The 19,613-nt window shown below is 35.8% G+C and overlaps 2 protein-coding genes across 4 annotated transcripts; one reads left to right on the plus strand and one right to left on the minus strand.

The window, feature by feature from the left end:
* The first annotated feature begins 4,048 nt into the window (after nucleotides 1–4,048).
* On the plus strand, nucleotides 4,049–9,817 carry LOC140771407 (uncharacterized). 3 transcript variants are annotated; one of them, XM_073112938.1, is made up of 7 exons: nucleotides 4,049–4,150; nucleotides 4,242–4,417; nucleotides 5,699–5,906; nucleotides 6,512–6,604; nucleotides 7,599–7,686; nucleotides 8,881–9,170; nucleotides 9,311–9,816. In XM_073112938.1, exons 1-6 carry the CDS (start codon nucleotides 4,089–4,091, stop codon nucleotides 9,166–9,168), a joined length of 915 nt encoding a protein of 304 aa, XP_072969039.1. In that variant the 5' UTR covers nucleotides 4,049–4,088; the 3' UTR covers nucleotides 9,169–9,170; nucleotides 9,311–9,816. The 3 variants fall into 3 exon arrangements, with proteins under 3 accessions (XP_072969039.1, XP_072969040.1, XP_072969038.1); XM_073112939.1 differs by having other exon boundaries at nucleotides 5,741–5,906; nucleotides 8,881–9,817; XM_073112937.1 differs by having other exon boundaries at nucleotides 8,881–9,815.
* A 1,428-nt stretch (nucleotides 9,818–11,245) lies between these two features.
* LOC140769872 (uncharacterized) lies at nucleotides 11,246–19,332 on the minus strand. The gene is made up of 8 exons (XM_073110760.1): nucleotides 19,123–19,332; nucleotides 12,539–12,883; nucleotides 12,264–12,332; nucleotides 12,131–12,181; nucleotides 11,999–12,052; nucleotides 11,842–11,916; nucleotides 11,598–11,762; nucleotides 11,246–11,508 (listed from the first exon to the last, which is right to left on the minus strand). The coding sequence occupies exons 1-8, from the start codon at nucleotides 19,330–19,332 to the stop codon at nucleotides 11,503–11,505; spliced, it is 975 nt and encodes a 324-aa protein (XP_072966861.1). The 3' UTR covers nucleotides 11,246–11,502.
* Nucleotides 19,333–19,613: the final 281 nt, after the last annotated feature.

Genomic DNA, 19,613 nt, shown 5'->3' on the forward strand with positions numbered 1-19,613 from the left:
CCTTTTTCTTTTTTCTAGAAAGATATCACCCTGCTTTATTTTTTACATTCTGACTCCAATATTCATTTTTGTAAGGGTTTTTTTTGTCAAATGTTGAATTTATACAAAATTATCATTTATTTTACGTGTTTAATATGCTCTAAATTTAAATGCAAGATTATATATGTTTCTAAATTTCTAATCTATAGTAGTAATTTATAAATATAAATCGTTGACTTGAATAACTACTAGTTAATTACCGATTGTGAGGAAAAGCTTTCTGTATAAATTGCTGACCAACGATTTATATTTAAAAATTTAAGTTTTGAAATAAATTAGTAATAGGCCTAAAATAATAATAAAAAACTCGGTGTAGAAGTGTAGAACTTTCTCAGGCTTGATTTGCAAATTTCTTTTATTTTTTTGAAAGAAAAACTATAATTTGCAACAAAAATGTTATTGCATTCGTTTGGAATTGGAGATGGAGAGCCATCCATTTTGCATTAATGTAATGCTTCTCTTTGGAAAAAGATTAAAGTAACTCTTCTTTTTAGTATGATTAAGAGTAAAAGAAGGCTAAATAACAAGTGTATTTAATGCATCATATTCATATGTAAGAGTAATAAAAACTTAACACAATCTTTCTTTCTTTTTCTTCTCATCACTTTACCATCTTCTTCCATGCTCCTCTCTCTAACTTCAGTGGAGAGAAACTCCTGCCATTATCTCTAGAGACAATTTACTAACAACGAGAAAAGAATAAATATATGAAAGGTTTAATTTGGTTTATAAAGAAATGAATCAAAATGTAAGAAAATAGAGAAATAATTACTCTAATTTTCTTTGAAATTGTCTTAACTTTGGAAAGTTAAAATGAGAGTCTGTTGTGCAAATACCCAAATGGGTGAGGGAAACGGAAGCAAAACCCTTCACCTTTAAACAAATTCAAGTAGAATAGCAATAATTTGGGGGCAAACCAAATATTAGCAAAGCTAATATCAATATCAATATGAGAACTCCAAATACAAGATGCTAGTTGTAGAGAACTTCAAATACCTAAGGTAATCATAAATATGAACACCAAATCAATGCGAACCATAAAGAGAAAAGAGGGAAAGACATGATTTACGTGGTTCGGCGATGTGCCTATATCCACGGGCGGAGCAATCTTCAAATACAAAGAGATTACAACTCTAATCTCTCTCTAAACAATGGTGGCTCTCCTCTACAAACTTTTCTCTCTTGCAAAATGCCTACACAAAACCCTAAAACCTAACATTTCTATTTCTAGGGCTGGTTCAGATTGGATTTTTCAGCGTCGCATTCGAATGCCCTCGAGGGCGCGTTCGAACGCCCTCGGGGGCACGTTCGAATGCACCCAATATCAAAGCAACAAAACCAAAGGGGCGTTCGAACGCCCGTGAGGTGCGTTCAAACGTGCCCAGTGCAAATGCAGATTGGCGTTCGAACGTTAAAGCCCTGTTTGAACGCCTACAGAAACAACCGCTCTCGGGTTGGCTCGCGTTTGAACGCGGTTGGGCCGTTCGAATGCCTGCATCATAGACTGCTCTCTGTCTAGAGCCCGTATTCGAACGCCCCCAGGGCCCGTTCGAACGCGTGGCACAGAAATGCTGATACATACTGAATTTGAGCCAATTCCAACAAAGTCTTGAAAAAGGACCAAGGTAATTAAATGGGAGATGTGCTCCACCATACTGAGGATGTTTCAGCCTTATATCAAATAAGAATATATATATATATATATATATATATTTATCCATTTATTCAAGTTTTTTATTATTATTTTAATTCTCCCCCTAATTTTTTTTATACATTTAATACACTTTGAAACTTATATATCAAACTAGGTGTATTTTAAAAACACTATTGACTCATACAAATTACTGACTGAAAATTCTTCCTCTCATACTTGAATATAAAACTGATTGCAATGCAGCAATATTCATATAAATCACTGATTGAAAAAGTAATTTATACGAGAAAAATTATCACATACTTGATAATTTTAAAAATCTTATTAAAATTTTCCATCATATTTTTTATTTGAAATAGTTGATAGGACACATCTAGTGTTATTATACATAAATTTTGAAGGTGCTAGTTTGGTAGTAATTTCCTTTTTATTCAATAATACATGTCTAATTTGTTAAACTTTTGAACGCATAGAGTAAACTAATATAAATTTCTACTGGCTACAGTTACCATAACTCCTCTCTTTCTCTAATTTGTTACCAAATTGAGCAGATCTTTGAAATTTATAATTTCCCAATTAGTTTCCTCTACATGAATCCGGTTTTAATTCTTTCAGACCAATTTAGGATACAATCACACGTACTCGATCTTAGAGAAATATTCCAACGGCTATATTTCTATAAAGAATTTGTCTTAAAGAGAGGAGATCTTCGCAAGCTTCCTTAATGGCTACTTAACTTTTGGAAACAAAATCTTGGAAGTCGTAGGTTCTCAACTCCTTCTCGGACGTCAACTCACGTCTATATGTAATGGAGAACGATGAATCCAAAGAACTACTACTCTCCCACTAAGTTTTCTGTGCCATTGGATCTCTCTCTCTCTCTCTCTCTCTCTCTCGGTACGTCACTTGAAGAATTCTTCTCGTACAATTCTAGTTCTGGGCTTTGCAATTGCTCATCCTTTTGTTATAGTTTTCTTTCTGGAAAAGAATCTATACGTTTTTGTTGTTGTTTAGGATGATCTTGAGAAACTTAAATTTAATGGCAAACTTTTGAATTTTTTTAAAGTAGTTATCAATATTTCAATGGCAATGCAACTCAAATCTTACACACATTCTTCTTCGCAGATTCTAGACTACTTTCGACATGCGGCAGAGATTGAAACTAGAATTCATAGAGTGCAAGAAGAAGCGTATGTCTTCCTACCAAAAGAGGAAACACAGTTTGAAGAAGAAGGCATATGAATTGGCCACCCTCTGCAATGTTCAAGTGCTAGCAATATGCTTAGGACCGGAGGGACGCGTCGACGTGTGGCCGGAGGATCGCGCGGCGGCCGGAGACATCATCGGAAGGTATCTGAGCTTCGACAACAAGTCGAAAACCGGCAAAAATGAATCGGGATTCGCTAGGATGATGAATGAATTCTCTGATACATCCCAGCTCGGAGGCATGTCGGAAATTTCCCTAAGAGAGCTACTTGTTTTCCTGGATTCAAGGCTGTTGCTGATCAAGGACATGATCGAAAATCATAATACTGCGAAGCAAAGCCTTCTGCAGTTCAACGCTGAAAGCATGCAGATTGTTACACCTGAGCAATTCGCAGATGAACAAGGCGTAGGATTTGGGCATCAACTGATACAATTTGATCCATATCTTGCTGTAAATGCTTACTCGTCGCAGTACGATCAAATACCACTAGAATTAGCCACTTCAGACGATCTTATGCAGTTTGCCATGAACCCTGCAGCTTATCAGATGATCGGTTATCCAGCACTATACTCCTCCTCCTCCTCCTCCTCCTCCTCTATGCAACCATCAGTAGACGCAACTTCTATTACTCCCTATAGCCATCTATCAAGCAATTCAACTGAGCCTGGAGACGGAGCTAATGAAGACCCTTATGCTGCGATTGGATTTGGTCAGGACTGTTCATTTTATCCTCTTCCTCATCAACTCCAAGTGGGCATCGACGTAAAGCCGGCAGCCGCGAGCATGGGAATTCCGCAGGCATACTTGCATGAGAACGCTGCATGGGGTGATGAGGAGCATGCCTCTCTTATGCCTCCTTACATGATCTGATGATTTCTGACTTAGACTAAGTATTTGCTGTTGAATATGATATGATAATAGAGATTGTAACTTTTGTTTTCTGGCCAGTTCTTATGGATTTTGCTTAGCTTAATAAGATGGATGGCCGTTTTATTACTATTTTTTTGAAAAGCTAGAGGAATGTACATGAAAATAAGCCACTGTGGAGGGGTAAAAGCATAAATATTAAATTTGGAAGGGGTATGAACGTAAATAAAAATTTTAGAGGGGGGTAAGCGTAAAAGGTACAATATCAGATTAGCTAGGACGGGATTTCTGATTGAGAGATGAAACACTTCGCAGCAGTTAATGGCAGTCTATCGAAGTCTTCGAGTTTGTCTCGAGCTCCAATCGCGTTGTTTTCTCTCACGGTAAATCATCTTTATCTCAAATCCTAAGTGGAAAATTGTTACCAATTCCTCACGATTCCTATGAAGAGGTACTCTGAATGAATGTTATTAGGGGAAAGAGAGGTTTCAAATCTGTAGCTACCATTGGGTTCACTCCGTGCACCCAAATCAAGAAGGCTCAGAAATTTTCTTCTCTGAGGAAGTTGGAGAAGGACGAGACCAATTTGTGCAGATATGGCGCTTGTGGAAATGAGTCTGATTCAGATAGACTTTTTGATGCCCAAATGAGTGAGTTACCTGGAACCCATTTGTGCATTAGTGAGAAGTAGTGATTGCAAATTCTGGAAGACTTTAAGGGCTCATTCTTCCGTGTGATTTATTTAAAAAAAAAAGAAAAAACATTAATTTCTCATGATTTATCCTGACCCTTGTAGCTATTTTTAGATGTCTGTATTTTGTTCTTCTAAAATTGCACTCCTATGAATGTAAAGTGGATCTAAGCAGAAAAATCCATCTCCCTGAATTGATCAATCATTAAGGGTGAAGCCAATGAAAGTAACTTATCTTGGGTAACTTTTCTAATGTTCTTTTGGTCTACGCTATACATCTTTTACAGAAAATGTTGTAGATGGAATGCATAACTAGGATTTCTATCAAAAATATCACTTTTTTGCCAATTCCTGAGAAAAAAAGTGTTTACTTGGAGGCATTGAACGCAGAAGATGATCTATGCAGCAGCTTAAATATGAAATCATGATTTATATAATAGACTAGATATACTTTATGTTTGCAAATGTTAAATATGTAAATGATGTTGCAAAATTTCTGTTTAGTTGCATACTTGCATGTAATCTATGCATATACTATTATCTTCGTCTTCTTCAATTAGTCACGTGTTTCTTTCTATTTTTGTTGCTAGTTTATTCTCCTGTCGACTTCCTCTTTGGGAGCTCATAAGATTGCACTGTCAACTTTGTTTTTCTTTACCTGTATGCATAAAAAATAATGGAGCTTGCACATATTATTAGGTCTGTCAAAATAATCATGCGGCTTGAGCTCAGCTCGATATTAGGCCCTGTTAAGCTGCTCTCTAATTTAAGTGAGATGAGCTTGATCAGTCTTCTCAAGCTCGATAATAATTTCTAGGCAAGCTTGAATGGAGGGTGGCTTGATCAATCTTGCTCAAGTTAGAGTACAACTTGGTGTTAAAAGTTTCTAAAGTTTTAACACTTTTATAACCATTGAGTATGCCTTGGGATTCAGGAAAACATATTCAAAGATTCGCATTCAGCTTCACTTGAAATATACAGGAAAAGAATTGAAATGAAATGATCCTCAATCGTGGGCTCAAATTATTTTCATGCAAGCTTGATCATAATAAGCTCGACCAAGCATCGCTTAGTTAACCCCCTTCGTATTATTTGTTGGATTATACAGTAATCCTTAATTCATGTGTGGGTTTTCTTAATTAAGAGAGTGGATTGCCTACTACCAGATGTAAATTTTGTATATGTTTGATCTTTAGAAACTCATTTTGTTTGCAACAACTGTTCATTGCTGTTTGTGCAGTGAAATCAAGTCCCATACTTAAACAGGTTGAACTATTGTCAGATTATGAAGATGATACTGATACAACTGCGGAATTTCTGGAAACCAGTTTCAGTAATGAGTCTGAAGTGCTTTCTTTTGAGGGCGCTCACATTACAAGAAGGAATGAGATCAGTAGAAGAACCTTGCAAGATGCTGAAAAAGCGGCAATTGAATTACTTGCTGTGAGGTCAGAAGACTCAGAACATAGAATCAAAATTTTACCTTTTTTTCGTTTGTTCGGGGACATCTGAAACTAAAACATTAGTTTCCTGAGGTGGACAAAAGTTGATCCTGTGTTCATTTCTGAGCCATACTTTTTCTGACTGAAAATTTGTTTAAATCTTAATGTCGAAGTAATATAAACTTTTGTCATGAGTAAATAAATTTCTGATGTCATCTTTCTGTAGCATCAGCATGTGGAGAATGTCTCCTCACTCTCTGTGCATCATATGATATTGATTGTAAGGAAAAGATGGGAAGAGGCTATGCACATTAACCTTTCAATTTCCCAGTTTTGCAAGTTTTATAAATATGTACATTACAGTTGCCAGATTTGGTACTTTAATTAATAGTTCCAAGATATTTTATATTCAGGTGTTAGCTTCGTCGTTTAATTTGAACAATCAGAATTTCGACTTCACCAAGAAGTATCAGGGCTATCTAAAAATAACCACACATGCAAGTCATTTATACATTGCTGTTCTCTTATTTCTACTTTGTTATTGTACTTTTGATCTTCAACATATTGTGCCAACTGCCAAGAGGTTGACTATATATGCTGTCTTATAACAGAGCATTCACAGCTGCTGAGCTCCGTAAGAAATTACGTGGCAAGATGTACCCTTGTGATGTAGTTGATGCAGTTATAGATGATATAAAGAACAGGTATAATCACAGTAGCTGCTCACTCTTACAGACTTCGTCTATTTTCTGTTCTTTTTAACTCAAATAAGTGTGTGACGTACTTGATATTGGCTGTGTGTCTATCTGTTTTGATACAATCACATTGAAATTTGAAAACAGAAACAACTCATATATATATATATATATATTATGTATTTTTATGTATGTGTTCATAACTTCATATACTTATATAATTATATATTAGGAGTAGGAAGAGAAAGACAAATACTGTGCTGAACCATGTGTCACCCTGGACAGAGTGTGGACTCATCAACAAATTAATTGGGAGTAAGGTTCTTCAATGCAAAATTTGGTTGATCAAAAATATATTTTGCAATCTTGGTTTCGTATAATTCTATTTTCCTTCACTGGGATAAGTTCCTAAAATATTACTTTCATCTTTGGCATTTCTCTCGAGACTGTTTCATGTGATACATACTGCTAATATTCAATTAGTGGGCAAAGTCCTGATGATTCCTCAATGTATCAATGTGTTGTTATCTAATATGTTTTTACCTTTTAGTGTCCCATGTCTGAACTTTATCTTGCCAAATGTACATCTAGAGAAGTCTTCATCATAGCTTACTAATTCATATCTAAATACCCTTTGCTATACGTCTAATGCCTTCTCTTATTGTTTTAAGTTAAGGATAGGCAGCTGACATAAGGAATCTTACTGCACATGCCTTAAGGGCCACAAGTTCATCTTTTGGGGCTTATTATGGTTGTGTTTGGAAAAACTTTTCGATGTGTCTTTGTGCTTCTATTGTAGTTTGCAAATTTTCAGTCAGTTATTTTCGGCAAATTTATCTTGCTCTCATTGATGGTTATGCCTTTTATCTGCATTAACATACACTTAACATATAACAACATAATTTTATCAGTCAGCAATTGCTTCATAAATTATGTCTTATAATTTGCTATACCTAAGTGCCTTTCATATTCTTATTTGTACTGATCATTTTGATCCTTAAAGGGGGTTGTTGAATGACGGCTTGTATGCGGAATCTTTTTCACGGTCACGGTGGCTCTCTTCAACATGGGGTCCAAAGCGCATCAAACAAGTCAGTACTAAGTTCTGTCCTCCTTTTTCTACTAAGTAATTCTGATTAGTTTCTTATACTATGTAGTTCTTTTTTTTTCCCACTTGAGTAATGATATCTCTTTCTTGACATGCCTAAGCTTCTTAAATAAGATTGTGGCTTAGTCATCAAAATTTTCTGTAACTCCAAATTGCAAAGGATGGATAGAATAGTTCCATACTGAACAAGATGACTTGCCATTTGGTCTTCTTTTTGTGTATTCAGACTTTCAGATGTTTTGGCTTTCTATAGATGTATAAAATAATGAAGATATTATGCTCTTGTGGAAAGAAGATTGGAAAGATAGTCAAGATTTTGACTTCTGTATCTGAAAGTGAGATTGTCCTTTCTGAATAGCAGCTTATCAATTTGTATTTGTATCCTATTTATGGCTTGGTTCAATTTTGAAAATCGATTAAACCTCTGAATTCTGATAGAAGTTTTCATTTTCATCTCCTAGAAAATTGAGAAAAAAATAAATTGTGAATCACCTCCTGCGGATATTTGTTTTCTACCTGCTCAAAAGCCTTATAAAAATTTCACTTTGGATGTTATAAAGGGAACCTTTTTTTTTCTTATAGGAATAAATCTTTGGAAAGATGTCCCCTTGTATATATGTATAGTAGGGTTGACCCTTTCCTTGTATCTTTTGTTTTTGTCTTGAATTCCTATCTCTAAACTTTGGCAGACTGTTTTATGCTTTCAACCAATCAGTACTAGATATTCTCATCGTCTATAATATATTTTATTATTGTTAATTCACTTGCTATTTTAAAAACTTAAGTTGTTAGAGAACAATAATTTTTATATTTTATATTTAACATTTTTCTTTACTTTAGGGTTGAGACATTTTGATGAGCCTTAAAGTGAACTTGATTTAAATAGATGGAGATTTTATAATAAATGACAAATAAGCTTGACAAAATTCGAACTCAAGACCTCTACTTTGATACAATGTTAGTTCATCAACTACTCTAAAAAAACTTAAGTTGTTAGAGGACGGTGATTTTTTATATTTTATATTTGACAATTATTATATAGAATTTTCAATTGCGAAATTGAACCTTATATTAACTATTAATATTCTCATGAAATTTGACAGTCAAGGAAAAGTTCCTTATTTATCATATGGTATAACATTCACCGAAACAAAGATACTTATGGATTTTAAATCAGGCACTTATTCAAAAGGGGGTGACTGAAGCAGAGGCTGATAAAGCAACAAGGAAGGTGTTTGAGGACGATGATAATAATAATGGTAGCGACAACTACACAGAACATGGGATGTCACAGACTTCATTTGATCGCCTCTTCCTTCAGACCTCTAAACAATGGCTTCGAGGTCAAGGCTTATCCATAGAGAATCGGAAGATAAGGGTTGTAAGGTGGCTCCAATACCGAGGTTTTAACTGGAGAGTCACAAATATTATACTCAGAAGGCTAGAATCTCAATATCCCCCATGAGGGTAGGCCTGCTTCTTTTTTTTCATGTAACTTTCTCTACGTAGATAGTCAAGTTCAATCTATGGGTCTAGTTAGAGATCTAATTGCGATGCCTTTGGCTTCTGTTGAATTAGAGCTTTCCCTTAAACATGCTACATTGCAGTCTGTTATGAAATAATGGCAAATTCCCCAAGATACTTGGAAGGTTGTGCATTGTCAATCTTCTTCAGGGTTGAAGCTGCATCGAACTCACGATATGCTGTACCAAGCAGGAGATGGTGGCTGACAGTTGAGAATTTGCACATGGAACATGGGATGTCATTAGTATAGTTTTAGCAAATTGAGCTTGATTGCACACTTTCAGTTCAGTTGATTGAAGTTTAATTTAAAAGTCAGGTGGGATCACCATGGTGATATCCTTTATCAATGTCTATCCCATTTCATATCTAAGCTTGAAATATACTTTTCCATTATTTTCTACTTGGTCCATATATTCATGTTCTATTGCTATTACATTGTACAATGCATAGCTTGAGCTTACATTCATCTGGCCTTGCTTCATTCAGCTCTTTCCTTCAATTGTGCATTGGAGGTGTGTATTGCTCAATCGAGTAAATGTTATAACTAACATATTTTCAAAGTCATGCAGTATTTGAAGCCTTGGTCTAGTTATGTGTGCTATATTGTGACCGACGTGATAGTTTTGTTTCAAGGATTTCCTGTCTCACTTAGTATTTGCTTGAGATATTTTGAAGATTATTTGGCATGCAACACATGGATTGAAAATTTGCGTTTATGTCTTTTTCTTTTCTGAGAAAAGAAAATTTGCTAGTATGGTTCCAATCAGAACGTATTGAAAGAGTTGACTAGGTTAGTGCAGACTGTAGCTAAGAGGTTGATCACAATTGTCCATGGCAAGAGAAAAATAAAATGTTGTATGAATTCATGTTTTCCTGAATTGCCCTGTAATGGAGACCGATTAATTTCCGCTTCTATGAAGTTTGTGTTATTGAGACTGAAAGAGGAAATGCTGAACAAGATTCAGTCCATTCATATACTGAACAAAACTGGGCAATTCAGTGCAGGATTTTCTATCTGCAATTGCCTGCAAAAGATGGGTGGTTTTCTTTTGTCAGGGTATGGAAAGTTAAAACTCCAACCCATCCATACTGTTCTTGGGATATCAGAGGTGGATTATACAGTGGGAGTTGTTTGCTTGAAATTTTTGGGATGCATCTGCATTTGTCTTTGAGCAACTATGTCCCTTAAATGGTTTCTTTTTCTCTTTTTTTTTTTTGGATCATTGAGGTTAGATGTTATAAGGAGGGTCACTAGAGAGGCTTGATTATAAAATAATGGCTCTTTCATGGCAGGGTAAAACGATTTCTCACCATAATTACTTGAATCAACTGCTCTTTAATAGGACGCTTACCAAAGTGTCAGCATTTTTATTTCCATTCTTTTAACTTTTGACAGTAATTAAGAAACAAAAAGTGATGATAATAGGACCAGGTGCAGGCATTGTTATCTCCACAGGCTACTTGAATATCAAACGTGACATGCATGCGTAAAGCTCTTCATACTTCTAAGGTGAAGAATAAATTGAGCAGTATATATAAATGTTTATTTCCAGAGTTGACATGGTTGAGAGATTAATATTGTGCACGCAGCATATGGGTATATATATTGGATCAAGAAAATTAAAATTTCCAAAGAACATTAAACAATCTTCAATTTAGTACAGAAGTAATACATGTAAATGAACTACATATACTACAATTATGATACAACATAAAATACAACTATTAATATTATGCATTATTAATTTTTTTTACTGTAATCCATTGGTACGCCTCCTAGAAGAACTCATCTTTTAGGTTGCATTGTTAGGTCAAAGACAAATGAACGACAAGTGTCTAAATTAAGCTCCTAATATTCCCAAAGGACGATCTTTATAATCAAATGCATAACTTGATATACTATGTAGCTAACAAATTTCATATAACAGAAATATGCATACTGTGATTGCTGCAAAGTTTATTTAGTTCAGAAGATAACACAAGAGAAGTACCCCATCGTCATACTCAGTACGTTTCCTTTTAATTTGTGTATCAAACTGTCATCAATATATCTGTTGGATGGTTAATGAAACTTTATGCCTACAGGCTTTTCTTCGAAAAAAAATACATCAGTAAGTTTTTGTTCGTTCATTATTAAAAATATTGTCATAGGTCAGACCATAATAAAATTCTAGAATTACAGAATTGATACACACAAATAACGAACAAGCAGTGAATGTCTAGAAATTAACTCTCTTACTTGAATTCCACCAGAGTTTCATTTGCCATCTTAAATTTAATCCTGGGACAACAACATAGGTACAAATGCCCAGAGAGGAATGTAGATATCAAGTACATTTGTATCAAGTAGAATTCTGGAAGAAAGATTACCCATTTTCTGATCGGGATCCAATTCCTAGGACGTAAATGTAGTTGTTTTCCCCATCCAATTTTATATGGATCCCAGAAGTCATCCTCATTTTCGCAATTGTCTACAGTTGAGCCGAAAGAAAGAGAAGTGATCAACGTTTCTATCAACTCCATCTCAACTTCATTCTGCAAAACTTGCACAAATTGTTATATAAACTCACTCAACATCAAAAGTATGATAATAGCTATTCCTATGAAGGATTACCCCTGCAGCTGTAGCTAAGCTCAGTTTCCTGGACCCCAGTGCTTCAATGAACATCACTGATTTTTGTTCACAGGCCTACAAGACCAGCAGAAAATGTTGGGTCCAAGTATGAAAGCAACAACATTTAAAGCCTTCAACATTTAAAATATCGTTGTACCCAGGTATAATTCAAAGCTTCCAACATCTGCATCAACTCTTTCTTAGTTTGATTCTGCAAAACTACCCGCAGATGTTATCGAAGCGCACAAAACAATGAAAGCAAGATATAGCTATTCCAATAAAGGATTACCCCATCCGTAGCTAATGTTGTTGCTAATAACTGTGATAGTAGAACTTTCTCCTGTAAAACCACAAGCAAATGTTTTGGAAATCACGAAAACATTAAAAAGTATAAGACGCTGCTATCCCAAATACTGCATCACCTCATATGTAAAGAAAAACGGCGTCTCCTCCGTCTTTAACTTTTCTATAGTTGTCTTCGTATACTCATCCTACCAAACTAACAGCAAATATTATCTGAAATTTATAAAAAAATAACAAAAGATATATAGCTATTCAGCTTATAATGTTATTTTTGTCCTTAATTGTTACTTCCAGATTGGCGTCCCAGCTATGTCGTCTGTTGATGTGGAAGCACCTGAAAACCTGGCAGAGATGGAAACATGGATAGAGATAAAAGGAGAGATCGATTGGGCACCTTGTTCAACCTGACGAATCGATCAAATTTGTCATATTCTGGACCTTCCATGTTGTCAAGCTGCTCCTGTAGGATTGGATGACAACCAAGAATACTAGTATTTTTGAGCGACAAGGACAGTAGGCCATACTCTGGCAATGATCTAATCTCGCCACATACAAATACTTCCAAACTCTTCAGCGACCGAAGGCCGATCAATTCATATGGCAAGGATAAGAGATCAGGGCAATTTTTTTTGCTTAAATCTTCTAAGGAGGTGAGGGTGTCGACCCCTGTTAATGCTGTTAGGTTACTACAATGCCGAATATCCAACTTCACGAGTCTGAACTGCTTTTCTGATACTAGCTGCTACTACGCCACAGGATCATCCTCATAGGGTACGGAGTCGAACTTGATAAAGAAAGTAATAAAAATCATAAACACAAATACCTCCCACTGATTAATTAAATAACTCTACTGATGCTTACTATAGGCTTGGGTAGGTCTATCTGCGAATTCTCATATTTATTAATTAGGTTGAGCTAGCATTGCTGTATTAGTGCCTAACATGTTATTAAAAGTAATTTAAAAATAATTTACCTCAAATGTTTGTTCCACTAGTTATTATCGTTTAGGTAAATCACATGGGCAACACTAAGTTAATCCGCTTCGTTAAATAAGACAATTTGCTTAGTATAATTTCCCTACAGTGATCTATATTTATTCTTCGGCAGGAGCAATTAATATAGATACATCTAGATCACTGACTCATTTGCTAAAATTAATTTAACCAAAGTTAAAATTAACCATGCTAAACGCTACCTAGAACTAAATCCCTATTAAGACCAATTATTAAAATTAATCGAATCACTCTTTATCGATAATTAATATTAAGGGTCAAGTTGACAAGAATAAAAGAATAAGATGACTACTATAATTAAAATGATTATGATGCAACTAATCGGCTTGGCCAGCTCAATACCAAACACAAACCCACTAAAATTCGGCCCAAAGCCCCAAGATAACTAGGCCTAAAGGCCTCATGGGGTAAGCCACAGCCCAACCCACTAACAAACCTAGGCTGGGCTATTTGCAGCCCAAACCCACCACTTGGGTTACTGCCGGTGGCCAACGGACCGGTCGACGCCCCGCCGGCGGAGGAAGCCACCCACTATTCTAAAACAGAATTCCCTCCTCCACCCGAATAATCTTTGTCAATTTGAGCCAAAAAGAGAGAGAATAGTAGATGTCTAGAGTTCAAGTCAGAGTTTAGTTTATTTACTTTGCATCTTTTCTTTTTGCTATACCAGTTCTGGAACTTGTTCTATTTACTGCTTGCATGTGGTTGCTAGTTGAAAGCTGAACTCTTTAAGATCATTGTGTTTTAATTGCTTATCTCTTTATGATCTTATATTTTGTTTTCACATGGTTTACTTTCACTTATTCTTGGATTGGTATATGTTTTTGTAGGGATATAATGTTAAATTTATCAAACTTGAGTGAATGTTCATTTAGGCGTCATTGTAATTGATGTAACCCTAGATATTTTGTCACAAATTACTGAAGGGGGAGACTGTTAGGTTTTTAGTGTTGGCAAATACATATTTACAAGTTTTGATAAGTTTCATGAAGAATTTTGAGATTTGGAAATTTTAAGTTAGCACGTTCGAAGGGTGTTTGAATGGACCCTGCAGGTATCTGAAGATACAGAGACATATTTTTGGGCATTCGAACGTACCCTACAAGTGTCGAAGCTCGTTTGGAGATACAAAAATAGAGCTATTTTCAGCAGTTCAAGCGCACCTAAAATTTAAGTCAGGCAGTTCGAATGATAACAATTGGCGTTCAAATGCATCACGGAGATTTTGCGAAATCTGGGATTCCATAAGACCATATTTGACTTGGATTGTGCCTTATTTTTATAAGGTATATAAAGGTTAGGTTGCCCTAACCTAGATGACGTTGGTTATTGATCTAAAGAGAGTCTTTGAAGAAACAAGGCTTTACACCAACAAGAGTTCTTTCATTTTCTACACATCAAGATTTTCATCTTAAGGGCCATTAAGGTGAAATATCAATCTCGAGGGTTACTAAGATTGAAGATCAATCACTAGAAGTAGTGAATTGCATGGTCTAGCAATCAAGACTGAATTAAATAAAGTCATAGGGATCAACGGGTTAATTTGTAAGTCAGTCTTGTAAATTGCTACAGTTATTAATAATTGGTTTAATCCAAGTTTGGATCTATAGTTTTTTCTTAGTTTAGATTTTTTTCACGTAAAAATTTTTGGTGTTCATATTTGCTTTACTTATTGATTTCTATTCTGCATATTTACTTAAGCAAAGTGTTAAAGTATTGCCTGGAGTTAAGATTCTTACGTGTATCTAGGTATTTTCAAATGCAAAAAGCTCTGACTTTAACAGTAAGAGAATAGGTCTACCAGTAAAGAATTGGACAAATTAAGCCCGATTTGTAATGTGCTCGATTTCCTAGAGGGACTCAAGTTGACTCAGCCCACCATCACAGTCCTTAGCCTCTAAGGAGGCAATCTGAGTCCTACCATCATCCACTCAGTTTTAAAGCTTACCTAAAGAGTGGGTATTCCGATGTAACCGTTTACTCTTAACTTTTTCAAATTACACATCACAGAGACTATCGGGATCAATAAATTCACATTCCACAGATTAGAAATGTCCAAATCTAAAAGAGCAAATTTTTTTGGAGGGGATGGGGGGGAGGGGGCATGGTCGAAGGTAGTTCTCTCAAGATGCCTAATAAATATTAGGAAAACCAAGCAAGCCGCGAATGAGTGACAACGCTCGATCCAATTTGGCCCAAAACCAAGCCCGGCCTACCTAGTTATTGCTCTAGGTGAAGACAGAACTGATACACCCAACATCTATTTTGTCATTTTGATAGAAAAATTTCCTAAAATCTTTAACTTTATTGTTAACATAGAAAATTTTCCCTTTTTCCTCCTCAACATTCAAAATAGCAATATAATCACCCATGAAAGAACACGGGGCCTTAGTCAAAATTAAAGCAAATAAATCATGCCAAAATCTTCTTCGAACAAGAAAGCCAATACTAGCATAAATACAAGTGATAATCCAAGGAGGCATAGCTCAAAAGTAATGTTGGCTTGCGGTGACTAATACTAGGAAAAGAATGGGGTGTCCATAATTTCGGCCTCACGCTACGCCATCAGTATACCTCTAGATAGCCCTATGCTCGGAATAGCAAATGTCTTCCAAGAATCACTAAGCCTGCCCCCAAAGATCATAGCGTTAGCAATATCTATCTTTCTTTTAATAACATAATTAGAATAGGGTTATACAAACTACGTAACTCTTTGCATATCCTTCTTAGCAATTCCAAGCGATGACCAACATGAAACTAGGGTGGGTTGGGGGGTGGCCAATCCCACTGATTTAAAGCTCCTTAACCTTGATCTTGACCTTTATGTAAGGGACCCTTCTAGACGATGCAACCATCAAGTCTAGAGAAGAGGAACCCATCTTGTCCTCCTTCGTAATCTTCGTTTCAGCCATTTGTTCATCTTAAGTGTAACAACCCAGCCAAAAAAATAAAATTGTTTTTGGGCATGAAGTGGTCGGCCACACTGTGGCTGCCCTCGTGCCCATGCATTGTCGGCTTGCTTGGGGTGGGTGGCACGTGCCCCACCGCTGCTGTTGCAGTCAACTGACTGTGGCTAGCTGGCCGCGGTGGGCCTCGGCGCCGTCGCAGTCGCCGTTGTTCCTCCTTCCCCTTCTCTTTTTCGGTCTCTCTCTCACTGTCCTCTCTCTCTCTCTCAAACTCTCTTTCTCTCTCTCACTCCTGCTGCCATCAACTCACCACTGTTGCCGTCACTACCGTTGTCGCCACAATGGCCAAGGTGAGCCTCATTTCCTCTCTTCTCTCCTCTCTTCTCTTTCTTTCTCGCTTTCTCTCTCCATCTCTTTTTCTTGCCGTTGTGCTCGGGCTCGCCAGAGCCGAGCCGCCAGCGAGAGATCGGCCACTGGCTGGCCAGCAGCGGCCGAGTCCCTCCCCTCTAGCCTGGCGCCCCTCCTTCCTTTCTTCTTCTCTTCTCTTCTTCTCCTCCTTTCTTTCTTTCTTCTTCTTCCTCAGTTCTTCCTCCTTCTATAGTAGTGTTGGGCTCGGGGTTGCTCCCTTTTATGATTATTTTTATTTTATTACTAATGATATGATTTATTTTCTAAAATTTAGGTAAATTAGTATATTTAGATGGTAGATCATTTTGATAATTTACACTCACTAGTATAAGTATTAGCTAAGTATTTTTAGTATAATAATTTATTAATTATAATTATAAATATCTGCATATGAATTTATTTATAGTTTAGCCATTGTTTATTAGATTAATACATGTAATCTTATTGATAATAATCTTATATTTATATTTATATTTTATATTTTAGTTTTATTAAAATAATTAAATTGTATAAGTTTCTATTAATGTTCATGTATAATTATGCATGCATATATATATATATATAATGCATTTCTAGCACCTTATTATTATATATTATTTTCTATAAAATAAAATGCTAAGCTTGGATAATTATTTTTATATTAATTATATATATATAATGCATTTCTAGCACCTTAATGATTATTATATGTATAATTAGTTATTTAGTTAAGTAAAAGTAGTAATTGTAAACTAATTGAATTGTAATTAGATATAGTATATAATTTTATTTTATTTTTTTATTTGTTCCTTTATCTTTTATGTCAAAAGAGAATAATCATTGTATGCTTAATATATAATTAGAAAGTAGGGACTTTAGTAAATGAATATAATTTGTAGTGACAACATGTTAAGGTTATTAATATAAACCCAACTAATTAATATAGTCTAATAAATTATTATATTTTACACGAATGAATTCTAAGTGGATAAATGACTAACTTCATGCTACTTAAATATTTTTAGATTCCGAACATCTTATTTGAGACCCTGTGGACCCTATTAACAATAAGTTGACGTTTAATTGACGGATGGGAGGAATGTAGTTTGTATTTTTTGATCAGATATGAGTAGTCTTATCCCCTAGACTCCTTTCTCAAATTAGGTTATATTATATATTATGTACAAACATATTTTGGCCTCTAACATGATTATATGATCCTATATAAAAATGATTATAATTGAGCATGTTTTATCATTCATTTGACTAGACTGATCTAAGATATGAATATACTGATGATATATAGAGGTAATCAGAGATGGATAGACTATCTATACTTTATGTCAAGTTGATATGTAGCATAAGTATGCATGTGATAGCCTAATATGAGAATGCATGTGTTAGATACATAGTTGGAGACTACATTGCATCATTTTTCTTTTGGCCTCTTTACCACCTAAATTTTTGAGTTGTATGATTTGTTATAGTACTGGATAAAATGCATATGATCTGTCATTTAGAAGGAAAGCATGAAATCTGATTGATATGATAATTGATAGAAAGCTTGAAGATACCTAAGTGGGTGCGAGGATTAGGATGCGCTTGGTGGACGATTGATCGCTCAACATAGTCGCGATCCTATGGTCTTATATCCGAGGTCGTTAATCTGTGTGCGCAGCAGACATTCGGGCACATGCCGTTCGTTAGGGCATATGTGATGAGTTATTATCACGTAGTTTCTATCATCTAGAAGGGTGCCTGGTTTGGATGGATGTTGATACCCTTAGCGGATGACAGAGTATGATTATGATTGATATACCCTTTGCGGATGGTAGGGTATGCTTTGAGCCTTCAAGCATGTTAATGAGACTGGGTATCGGGTGTTGACTATGCACAGTGGTCTAGTATATGTTTAGAGATAACATTGATGATTGAGATGTTAAGAAATCCATATGATTTTATTATCATTTGATATACCTGATTATCGAGTAGTCAATATGCATCATATGTGGTTGCATTTAATATCATAGCATGGTCATGGTCGGCATGCACCATATGTGTCATATTTGAGAGAGAGTTATGACATAATATTTGCCTTTCATTTATATACTATTGAGGATATATTCATATACTCATTCATGACATGATGTTCTTATATGATTCATATTATCCAGTATATGATTTTCTCTCTATTTGACATCACTAATTCGGGATAAGATCTATTCAGTGAGCCTTTTGCTCATAACTCTTTTTATTTTTTTTCTAACCCCCTTTAGATATATGGTACATGATAGTGACTTAAAATATCCTGAGAAGATATTTAGAGCGAAGTTGAGGTGAGCTATAGACTTGAGATGGTATAAAAGATAGTTTATCTAGAAACTGAGTTGTACCAATGTATATTTTTATATTTCATTATATTAGATCGTGTTTCGTATAATAGAAAATGTTGTATAGGTTGGAGATTATTGTATTAGTTGTATTTGTTATATTTTGATGGTTGCCAGATTATTTAGAGGTCTAGTGTATATTGTTGTGGATTTAGATATAGATTTGTTAATAGGTTGTTGATATCATGATTTATTTTGTGACAGATTATATGAGCACAGGTGTATCTGTGCGTGGCGGCCTTGCCCGTCCTGTTGTGTCCGCTGCGCGTGCCGTATGGGCACTTGGGCATGTAAGTGCCCGTGGCCGGCGGGAGCGTTACGTTGAGCCTTCATCAAGTCTAGAGAAGAGGACCCCATCTTGTCCTCTTTGGTAATCTTCGATTCAGCCATTTGTTCAGATTGAGCCTCCCATTCATCCTCAAATTTGACGTTTGCAACCATCTCAACTGCCTCCACCTTATCGCGAAGACGCGGTGGTCTCCATAGCTCCATTGGTCATGGAGTCATGTTCATTTTTGCTCATAGTATACTGGCTTTCCACCTCCATGGTGGTATCCTTCTCCTTTCCTATAGCAATGGCTATGTTGAGGTGAAATCTTGTTCCTGTATCTTCCTCCATGGTAATAGGAGTAGGGCCCACCTCCTCTACGATGAGAGGGGCTTTGCCTTTCTCCTCGTGCTTTCTCCCCCGATCTTAGTTGAAGGCGTGGTGAGGGTAGACTTGAGAGAGGACTTAGATAACTGGCGAAATTTCTCATCATGATGGGCGAGTG

This window comes from Typha angustifolia, chromosome 11 (genome assembly GCF_048772165.1).
Source record: "Typha angustifolia cultivar Huaian chromosome 11, ASM4877216v1, whole genome shotgun sequence".
NCBI classification, from domain to species: Eukaryota; Viridiplantae; Streptophyta; class Magnoliopsida; order Poales; family Typhaceae; genus Typha; species Typha angustifolia.